Source organism: Prionailurus bengalensis, chromosome B1 (genome assembly GCF_016509475.1).
Source record: "Prionailurus bengalensis isolate Pbe53 chromosome B1, Fcat_Pben_1.1_paternal_pri, whole genome shotgun sequence".
NCBI lineage: Eukaryota > Metazoa > Chordata > Mammalia > Carnivora > Felidae > Prionailurus > Prionailurus bengalensis.
The window spans coordinates 138,100,725-138,112,459 of NC_057344.1; the positions used below are offsets into that span (position 1 = coordinate 138,100,725).

Here is an 11,735-nt window from a genome sequence, read left to right on the forward strand (position 1 = left end):
CTTGTTTCAGCTTAGGTCATGATCTCATGGTTTGTGCCTGACAGCACAGAGACAGCCGGCTCAGTATTGTCTGTCTTCCTCTCTGTCTGCCCCTGTCCAGCTCACATGTGCACTCGTGAGCGCTCACGCGTTCTCTCTCTCAAAAATAAACAAACATTAAAAAAAATTCCAAAGGCATTTTTCACAGAAATAGAATACATAGTCCTAAGATCTGTATGGAACCATAAAAGACCCCAAATAACCAAGCAATCCTGAGGAAAAAAAAGCAAAGTTGGAGGCATCACAGTCCTGATTTCAAGTTATTACAAAGCTACACTAATCAAATGGTATGGTATCAGCATAAAAACAGACATATAGATCAATGGAACAGAATAGAGAGCCCAGAAATAAACCCACACACATATGGTCAATTAATTTACAACAAAAGAAGCAAGAATATACAATGGGGAAAGGACAGTATCTTCAATAAATGGTGCTGGGAAAATTTGACAACCATATGCAAAAAAATGAACCAGGACCACTATATTACCCCATACACAAAAATAAACTCAAAATGGATTAAAGACTTCAATGTAAGACCTGAAACCATAAAACTCCTACAATAAAACACAGGTGGTAAGCTCCTGACACTGGTTTTATTAATATCTTTTTCGATCTGACTCCAAAAGCAGTGACAACAAAAGCAAAAATAAATAAATGGAGTTACATCAAACTAAAAAGCTTCAAGTGGAGGAAACCACCTACAAAATAAAAAGGCAACCTACAGAATAGGAGAAAAATACTTGTAAATCATGTATCTGAGAAGGGGTTTGTATTCAAAATATATTTTAAAAACTCATACAAATCAATAGCAAAAAAAAAAAATGTGATTAAAAAATGGGCAGAGGGACTGAGGGACTGAATAGACATTTTTCCAAAGAAGATATACAGATGGCTAAAAGGCACATGAAAAAAAAATGTTCAACATCACTAATAATCAGAGAAGTGCAAATCGAATCCACAATAACATATCACCTCATACCTGTTAGAATGGCTTTTATCAAAAAGAACTAACAAGTGTTGGTGAAGAGGTGCAGAAAAGGGAACTTTCATGCACTGTTGGTGGGAATGTAAATTAGTACAGCCACTATAGAAAACAGTATGAAGGTTTCTCAAAAAAACAAACAAACAAACCCACAATATGAAGTTTCCTTAAAAAAAAAAAAAAAAAAAAATAGGTGTCCCTGGGTACCTTAGTTGGTTAAGTGTATGACTCCTTGATTTCAACTCAGGTCATGATCCCAGGATCACGGGATCAGCCCCATGACGGGCTCCTCTCTGAGTGTGAGGCCTGCTTGAGATTCTCTCTCTCCCTCTGCCCCTCTCCCACTTGTTCTCTTTTTCTCTCTCTCTCTCTCTTAAAAAATAAAAAAAATAAAAAATAAAAAGTCCACCCTGTGATCCAGCAATTCTACTTCTGGGTATTGATCCAAAGAAAATGAAAATATTAGTTTGAAAAGACATGTAAATTACTATGTTCACTGCAGCATTATTTATAATAGCCTAGATATGGAAACAACTTAAGTGTCCATCAATGAATGCATGGATAAAGAAAATGTGGTATGTAAACACAATGGAATATTATTCAGCCATAAAAAAGGAAATCTTGCTGTTTGCAACAAGATGAATGGATCGTGAGGGCATTATGCTAAGGGAAATAAGTTAGACAGAGAAAGACAAATACCAAATGACCTCTCTTACAGTGGAATCTAAAACAAAACAAAACCAAGCTCACAGATACAGGGATCAGATTGGTAGTTGCCAGAGGCATGGAAAGGGGAATGGGCAAAATGGGTGAAAGAGGTCAAAATGTACAAACTTCCAATTACAATATAAATAAGTCATGGGGATATAATGTACATCCTGGTGATAATAATACCGTGTATTGCATATTTGAAAGGTGTTAAAAGAGTAATTCTTAAAAGTTCTTACCACAAGAAACAAAATTTTGTAAGAATAAAAAAACAGATGGTTCTTTGAAATTAAGAATATCTATCAATAGCCATTAAATTCCATTAGAAAAGTGACGCATTGTTTCCTCTGTTCCTGCTAAGATGCTCAGTCCTTCTGAGGAATCTAATGCCGTGCTGGGGTGAGGCCCTCATCTCATCCTGAGACTAGCACTAGCACACCGGGAGCCCCAGCACCAGCTTGCTCAGCGCTCAGTGCTCAGCGCTCAGCACTGGCTCATGACTCTTTCGCTCAGAACTTGCTTAGCACTTACCCGCTCCATGGCCTCCGTCTTGGAGCTGGCCAGGAGCAACTCCACTCTCATCCTGCAGAACAATGAGGTGATGGTGATGGATAAACATCAATGCCCTCGTTAAGCAGCACGTGTGAATGTTGAACCTTTCTGGCACGGCTTGCTTGCAAAGGCCCTGGCCAATGTCAGCATCAGGAGCCTCATCAGCAAGGTAGGGGCTAGAGGACCCGCCCCAGCAGCTAGTGCTACACCACAGGAGGTCCCGCTTTTTCCACTACTGCAGTCCCTTGCTGTGAAGGAAGTGGAAGCCAATGATGGGCTTTGGTATCTTTCACTATGCCTCTTCTGTAATCTGTTCAATAAAAAGCTGAACTCTTAAAAAAAAAAAAAAGTAAAACATGAAAGCCAGTAAAGATATTTGTAATCCATGGATTTGTAATCCGTGTTATTTGGCAAAAAAACAAAAAAACTAAAACCCTCCTATCCAGAATATATTTAAAATGCCTGTAAATCAGTAAAAAACAACCCAATTAAAAAACAGACCAAATGTTTAAATAGGCACTTCACTAGAGATAATATCCAAATGCCCAATAAGCATACTAAAAGATACTCAACCTCAATACTCATTATGTTAATGCATATTATAAGCACAGGAAATACCGTTACACTTCTACTAGAATGAGTAATATTTTAACAACACTAACAAACCTGAGTGTTGGTAGGGATATAGAAGAACTAATCTCATCTATTCCTAGTGACTGGGTAGTGACTGGGAAGGGACATGAGGGAACCACTGGGCATGCTGTAAATATTCCCCAGCTTGTTCTGGATTAAGTTGTTACATATGTATGTATGTGAGAAAACGTATTGGTCTCTACTGTTAAGAGTAATGTACTTAATGCAATGTACTTTAAAATATATACATATCTGTATACACGCATACATATTTTTATTTATTTATTTAAAAAAATTTTAACGTTTATTTATTTTAAAAAAAAATTTTTTTTTAACGTTTATTTATTTTTTGAGACAGAGAGAGACAGAGCATGAACAGGGGAGGGGCAGAGAGAGAGGGAGACACAGAATCTGAAACAGGCTCCAGGCTCTGAGCTGTCAGCACAGAGCCCGACGCGGGGCTTGAACTCATGGACCGTGAGATCATGGCCTGGGCTGAAGTCGGACGCATAACCGACCAAGCCACCCAGGCGCCCCTAACGTTTATTTATTTTTGAGAGAGAGAGAGACAAAGCGTGAGCAGGGGAGGGGCAGTGAGAGGGGGAGACACAGAATCCGAAGCAGGCAGAGCCCAATGTGGAGCTTAAACCCACGAACTGTGAGATCATGACCTGAGCCGAAGTCAGACGCTTAACCGACTGAGCCACCCAGACGCCCCTATTTTTATATTTTTTAAGTTTTATTTATTTTGAGAGAAAGAGAGTATGTGTGTTGCAGAGGGGCAGAGGAAGAGGGAGAGAGAGAATCCCATGCTTGTCAAAAGAGGAAACACTAGCACTTTGTTAATAAGATTACTAAGGATCATCTAGGGAAACCAAAAAATTCTGAAGCCTTTGTCATAGCTAGGTAACCCTCAGGCGACTGGCAGAAGAAAATGAAAATCCTCTCTGAAAGATTACATTCTAAGCCTCCAAATGTTTCTAAAAGTATATTTTTAAATAACTTGCCCAACAAAGATTACAAGGCACATGACAATATGAAGTAGAATCAACAAAAGCAATAGACAATAGCAACAAGCAGGGACTCCAGGTACTGGAGCTATCAGAAAGACTGTAGTACAATTATATGTTTACAAAGATAAACTCAAGCTTTAAAGTTTCAGCAAGTGTGGAAGTTGAGAAACTCAACAGAAGACCATAGAGGAAGGGAAAGAAAAAAAATAATTACAAACAGAGAGGGAGGCCAACCATAAGAGACTCTTAAGTACATAGAACAAACTAAGGGTTGATAGGGAGTGGGTGAGGTGGGGAAAATGGGTGATGGGCATTAAGAAGGGCACTTGTTGGGATGAGCGCCAGGGGTTGTAAGTTATGAATCACAGGAATCTATTCCTGAGCCAAGAACACATTGTATACACTGTATGTTAGCTAACTTGACAATAAACTATTAAAAAAAAAAAGTTTCAGCAAGAAACTGGAAACCATAAAAAGTGTCATTTGTAAAGAGAACCACTGGGATGCCTGGCTGGCTCAGACTCTCAATCTCAGGGTGGTAAGTTCAAGCCCTGTGTTGGGCGTGGGGCCTACTTAGAACAAAAACTTTTAAAAACTGGACGCCCGGGTGGCTCGGTCGGTTAAGTGTCCGACTTTGGCTCAGGTCACAACCTTGCAGTTTGTGAGTTCAAGCCCTGCACTGGGTTCTCTGCTGTGAGTGCAGGGCTGGCTTCAGATCCTATTTCCCTCTCTCTGTCTACCCCTCCACTTGCACTCTTTCTTTCTCTCTCTCAAAAATAAATAAATAAACATTAAAAATTTTAAAAATATATTTAAAAGAAAAAGGAACCACCAAAAACTATAGAATTAAAAAATACTATAACCAAGCTTAAATATTCAATGATGATCTGAAGAGCAGATGACACTTTTGAAGAAATGATAAACTAGGAGCAGGTCAGAAAAATCTACCCAGAATTAGGAGCACCTGGGTGGCTCAGTCGGTTAAGCATCCAACTTTGGCTCAGGTCATGATCTCACAGTCTGTGGGTTCAAGTCCCGTGTCGGGCTTTGTGCTGACAGCTCAGAGCCTAGAGCCTGCTTCAGATTCTGTGTCTCCCTCTGTCTCTTCCCCACCCACATGTTCTGTCTCTCTCTCCTTCAAAAAATAAACATTTAAACTGAGCATGGATGGGGAGTGGGAGGGAGGGGGGGTGGATGATGGGTATTGAGGAGGGCACCTTTGAGCACTGGGTGTTGTATGGACACCAATTTGACAATAAATTTCATATATTGAAAAAAAAAACATTTAAAAAAATTTTAAAAATAAAAGAAAATAAAAAAATAAAAGAAAAATCTACCCAGAATGAAGCACTGAAATGGTAAGTACAGAAGACAGAGTAACAGACGTAAAGGTCCTAGTAAGAGGGCCTAACTAATAGGGATTTCACTGAAGTCCTAGAGAAGTAAACAGAATGGGACACAGGCAACATTTGAAGATATATAGCTGAAACATCTCAGGACCATGAAAGAATCTAATCTATCTGATTCAACAACTGCAATGAAGCACAGCCAGGATAATGCAATATTTACAAACAAAAGCAAAACAAAACACCACAATTCTTTTTAAAAAATGTTTTAATTTTTATTTATTTTTGAAAGAGAGCGAGAGAAAGTGTGAGCGGGGGAGGGGCAGAGAGACAGGGAGACACAGAATCTGAAGCAGGCTCTGAGGGCTGAGCTGTCAGCACAGAACCTGACACAGGGCTCGAACTCACAAACGGCAAGATCATGACCTGAGGTGGTAGGATGCTTAACCAACTGAGCCACCCAGGAGCCCAAAACACAATCCTTTCACTTCCTGTATCTATGCCCTCTTGGAATGTGAGTTTGTAGCTCTTCACATCAAGAGGTAGAGTTTTTTTCCCCACCCTTTGATCTTGGCTTGTTTTGATTAACAGAATTTGATAGAAGTGAAGTGCTTGTTCTGAACCTCAAGAGGTCTTGTATGTATCCTTTTCTCTTGGAACACTGCTGTGGCCACATGAACAAGCTCAGGCTAACATACTGGATAATGAAATATGTAGCCCAGTCACCTCCACTGCCCCAGCCAACAGACCAAAGCAGCACTGCCTACCTGCCCTGCAGCTGACTACAGACACATGTAGGAGCTCATGTGGAACCCAGACCATGTGGAACAGAGAACCATCCAGCTGGGCCCAGCCCAAACTGCCAACCAAATTAATTATAAGGAAAGTAAATGACTGTTGTTTTAATCCACTAAGTTTTAGAGTGGTTTATTTCACAGCAAAAGCCAAATGACAGATAAATATTAAAACAAATCCACACATGGGGTGCCTGGGTGGCTCAGTCGGTTGAGTGGCCAACTCCAGCTCAGGTAATGCATGATCTCACAGCTCGTGAGTTCGAGCCCCACATCAGGCTCTGTGCTGACAGCTCAGAGCCTGGAGCCTGCTTCAGATTCTATGTCTCCCTCTCTCTTTGCCCCTCCCCTGCTCGCGCTCTGTCTCTCTCTCTCTCAAAAATAAACATTAAAAATTTTCTTAAATAAATAAAAAATAAAACAAATCCACACAGATATATCATAAAGATGTTTCAGAAAATTAAACACAAAATCTCAAAAACAGGTAAGTGCTAATATACTTAGAAGGAATAATTTCCTAAATGAGGTTGATCTTTAAGCATTCTAAATATTTCAACATAGTGTCAAGTGGGAAAGAGTAGAGGCAGACAGGTATTCTAGCCCCCCCCCCCAAAAAAAATCACTACCTAAAATGTAGTCCAGTTTGGGGAAAATAATATAAGTCCAAAAGGTACATGTGTTTAGAGTTTAGGGCTATGAGCCAAACAGATAGGATATATCATGGCCTTGCCACTAGCTATGTGGCCTCACGCATACTTCACCTCTGTACTTCAGTTTTCTCATATGTAATGTAAATATTACTTGTTAAGGATTAAAATATGTAAGCAAAGATGTAAACAAACATAACACTATATGATAAGGAACTTCACTCTTGAGATGGGAACCACTAAAACTTGTATGTGGGAATAACAGAGAACCAGAGAATCTGAGTTACAAGGGGCCCTGGAGATTAAACAGTCTATCCTCTAATATGTGTGTGTGTGTCCTCCATTTTTTTTTTAATGTCTATTTATTTTTTGAGAGAGAGTGAGAGGACGAAAGGGACAGGGGCAGAGAGAGGGGGACAGACAGGATCTGACGTGGGCTCTGCACTGTCAGCAGAGAGCCCGATGCGGGCTGGAACTCATGAAAGGCGAGATCATGACCTGAGCCGAAGTTAAGATGCTTAACTGAGCCACCCAGGTGCCCCATTTTTTGACATTTCTATTCCACTCTATTATTAGAAAGTTCTAATCCAAAGTCTACCTCTATAAGATAGAGGAGTCTATTTTCTTTTCTGCAAAATAGCCTTTCTAATAGTCAAAGAAAGCTAAAAGGTCTCCCGTTACTCTCTTTTCTCTAGGCTAACAGCTTCTTGTAAAATGAAATGTTTAGACTCCAAAGGCTTGCTATCCTCTTCTGAGAAGAAGGAAAAAAAAAGGCCCTATTCTACAGAATTAACTGAACAAAGACCTACAATCTATAAGACCATACTTGTCCTCAAAGAGATCACATTCCAACTGAAAAAGCAGACAAGTAAACAAACAAGTGCTATGGTAGAAGTAAAAATTGTCTGCCACTGGGCTAACAGAAACTAACCAGGTACTCTGTGAGGGTAGTTATGAATGTGTGTTGGTGGCTGTTTAGAGAAGGCTTTTTGGAAGAAATAACATTGCAACTGAGTTTCAAAGAACTAGTAGGTTTTAGCCAAGTAAATAAGACAGGCTATCACAACAGCTACCTATTCAAATGCTCCCTCTTCAAGGTTCTCCTCTTCTAAAGCTTTGTATGAGGATAATGAACACAATGTATAATACGTAGAGAAGCAGTTTATAAAATCTGCAAAAATGAAATCTCGTACGGCCAATTTCTTGCATCGACTTTAGAATGTTCTGTTAATTCATGGTTATGAAAAAGCATTTTTGTTGTTGTTGTTTATTTACTTTTGAGAGACTGAGAGACAGACAGATAGACAGACAGACAGGCATGAGTGGAGGAGGGGCAGAGACAGAGGGAGACACAGAACCCATGAGACCATGACCTGAGCCGAAGCTGGACGCTCAACCGACTGAGCCACCCAGGCGTCCCTTGAGAAGGCATTTCTTACTGAAGATTGGACAAGAAAAGACGTATAGGCAAGTAGGTTAAAAATAAGCTTTTTAGAGTAGACAAACCTGGGTTCAAATATAAGCTCTACACCTTTCTAGCTATTCAATGATTCAACCCAATACTTATTAAAGGACTATTCTGTTACAGATACTCTGCTAATTGCTGGAAATACACAGTATCAGTATTTTAGAAGCAAATGTACTCTGCCATTCCTTAACACGTATTCCTCTGTCATTCAATTCCTAACATAAATCCTAAAACTACTGACAGATTTCAAGAGTGTTTTCCTCATAGACATGTAGCTGGCAGAACTGTTTTGTTATGAAAATAATTATCCTGTCATGTTCTTGTCCATAAAGAACCAGATATACCTGCAGGCAAGGCCAAGACTTTCCTCAGAAAGCACTGGCTATGAGTTATCAAGCACATTATTTATTTTATCTTCACAATAACCTCATCTGGTAGATGGTTAGAGTAATGGCCTATAATGAATCATACTCCCATCTGCCCATGCCCCTTTGCAATGTAACTTGGCTACTCCTCCCATAAAGAGGTAGACTCCATCTCTCTTTCCCTTGAATCTGGGAGGGTCATGTGACTTACTTTGACCTGTTTTAGAGAACTGACATTATGAGATTTCCAAGGCTCGCCTTAAGAAGTCTAGCAACTACCACTCTCACCCTTTTGGAACACTCCCATGGCTCTGTAAGGAACCACTGAATGAGAGACCACACGGAGAAACAGTCAGCCAACAGCCTGATATATATGAGTATATTTTAATTCCACCAGCCCCAACTGAGCTGCCAGCTGACTCTGCACCTGCATGAGTAAGCCTAGATCTGGACCAGCAAAACAATCCAGTCAACCCAAAGAATCCTGAAAAATAAGAACTGTTTCACACCACTAAGTTTTTGGTTTGTTACATAGTAATAAACAACTAAAGTACCCTATAAGATAGGTACTACTGTTTATCCCCAATTCAGAGCTGAGGAAGTAGATTCTTAGGTTAAGTTTCAGAATCCTGTGAATACTTGAAAAACAGTATGTCTTCCGATAAATAATGTACTTCGTGTTCTTCAACATAACAAAAAAGAAAGCAAGCATGGGGGGAAATATAAGCTGAGCATGGTGAAAAATACATGCTTATTTGACTTTCACTCAAATCTGTGAAAACTGCAAGTGAAAAGGATTAAGCCAGGAAGACACATTCAACTTATTTACAACTCATGGAATAAGTCAATATATGTATTGACTAACTGCTTTATAATAATAATAGTACCAATGACAATCTTGTGGCACTAGGCATCAGATACTGCTCTAAGTGTATGTGTGATATAAGTGTATATACATATACACACTCATTTTGTCCTCAGACAAGAATAAGTCATATTATCCTCATTTTCATGAGGAGGAAACTGCGGTACACAGTAGTTAAACCCAAGATACATAGCTAAATTTCCCATTGATAAAACTAGATTACATATACCACCAGAGAAAAGACAGCAGAGCCTACATAAAGCACAGTCAAGGTTTCAACGGCCAGGTTAGAGCAGGTGTATCCCGTTAATATAGATCAATGTGATCTCAGCTGTCAGAATGTAAATATTACCATTAACTTGAGACTCAAACTTTAAACAGAATGCAAGTTCATTAGAAAAGAACGGTGCTACATAATCTACAAAGAGAAAAGGGGCAATACCTATCTATCTATCTATCTATCTATCTATCTATCTATCTATCTAAAGAGAAAAAGGGCAATATCTACCTACCTACCTAAGATTAACACTACTGAATAACTGCTTCATGACAGGCACATGTCACAAATTTTAACGTGGAGTGGACCTAAACCTTCAACATAAAGTCCAAGAAATTCCTAAGTAATTCAGATTTCTGCAAACATCATGAATCTAGACATCCTGACCGACGTAGTGAGGACTTTCCTATGTGGCCCTGTTCAGAGTTGGTGGTGCAGAGAACCTTGGACTCACAGAAGATGGTCCAAGTGGTTCTGATCATGATAGCGGCCATACCTCCTCAGCTCCTGTCAGCCTCAAGAAGCCATCTCCTAGAAAACTCTTCATCAAAATCCCAGAATATAATTTTCTCTCGATCAAAAAAGAAAAAAAAGGGGGGGGGGGGCTCTAAAGAGAGACCAGAATTTGGTGTGATAGGCCAGCAGCAATGGAAAGAGGCACCAAGGAAGGCTGAGAAGGCCGTGAGAGCAGTCGTCTCTCATACCGTGCTTCTTAAGAAACCGGTAAGGAAGCTATCAAAGATAGAATATGTTGACAGTCACCCCAGGTCTGTTGCCCCAAGGGGTCCCTGCACCAGCTTTCTGCTGCTCCTAATATCTGCGTCCGCAGACGACCTCAGGCCCGCCCCCTTGGTCGTCAGGCCGGCTCCTGGCCTCACATCCCAAAGCCGCCATCAACCCAAGGAGAACAGGTCTGTGGGTTCCCTCTCCACCTCCCAGCCCCCTGGGAAATACTCACTTGCCCGCCAGATCTTTATGAGAGCCGCTCGAATTCATGAGCTGGGCCAAATCCTGCCGCACGGCTGCCGCCATCTTTCTTCCAGCTCAGCAGAGGCTATCGGGCCTCTCACCCCCAAAAAGAAAACGAGCGTAGTCCTCCAGAGTGCTGCTAGAGGGAACCTGAGGTGCCACAGAGTAGCGACTGTGTGGGCCAGAGCGTCCGCTATGAGAGCCGGCTCGAGATCCGTCCCCAGAGTTGAATGACGCGAGGATCCACTCAAGACTGAGGCCCGCCCAGGATTCTCCCACGGGCTCAGGCTCGCACGCTCCCACTTAGGATTGGCGGATGAAGTTCAAAGGCGTGTGTTGCCTGTGCAACTCCGGTAAGTGCCGGGTAGCCAAAATTACTGCGTTGTCATCGAGTTCCGCGTCTCACTTGTGGTTTACTGTTTTTCGTTCTTCGCGACAGTCCTAAACTTGTGCTAAAAACCGAATTGTTTCTAATTCACCACGGAGAGGTACTATTGTAAAATACAATAAAAACGTATATATTTCTTGTCCTATTTTGTACCCTTTATATAGGTTGATCATGCATCCCCGTTTGTCCAGGATGGTGCCATTTTCATCTGTTGTCCTGGAGTGATTATTAATAACACGCCCTTTCACTGTAGAAACTGTTCCATTTGGATGTCAAATCATATGGTCACCTATCTTCATATGTAATTGTATTAATTACCCATGTATCCTTATAGAATTTCTTTCTGCAAATAAATATGTGTTTATCATTATTCCTCTTAATTTATTTCACTTTTTTTGGAGATGTTACCATGTATGTCCAGAGAGCTTCCTCATTATTTTTTTGAACCGGAGAGTATTACATATAATGAGGGGATGTCATAGTTTGATTTTTATAGCTAGACACTTAAGTTGTTTTTAATCAATCAGCCAGTGCTGTGGTAACTTCCTACCAACAATGTGTAGGAATGCAATTTTCTACAGCCTTGCCTACAAAGGATGTCAAACTTTTGAATTTTTGCCATCATGGTATGTGATAAATAGCATGTTCCCTCTATTCAGTATGGGAAAGAAAAGAAGACCAGAACA

The 11,735-nt window shown here is 40.5% G+C and overlaps 1 protein-coding gene across 2 annotated transcripts in view; it reads right to left on the reverse strand.

Moving 5' to 3' along the window:
* The window catches only part of COPS4 (COP9 signalosome subunit 4), a 42,723-nt gene extending 31,736 nt beyond the window's left edge, over window positions 1-10,987 (reverse strand). Inside the window, exon 1 of one of the 2 annotated variants that reach the window (XM_043572294.1) lies at window positions 10,651-10,987. In XM_043572294.1, coding sequence (XP_043428229.1) covers window positions 10,651-10,724 — 74 coding nt within the window. In that variant the 5' untranslated portion in view covers window positions 10,725-10,987. The remainder of the gene's footprint in view (window positions 1-10,650) is intronic. The other variant, XM_043572295.1, reaches the window with a different exon arrangement.
* Between the last annotated feature and the right edge of the window lie 748 nt (window positions 10,988-11,735).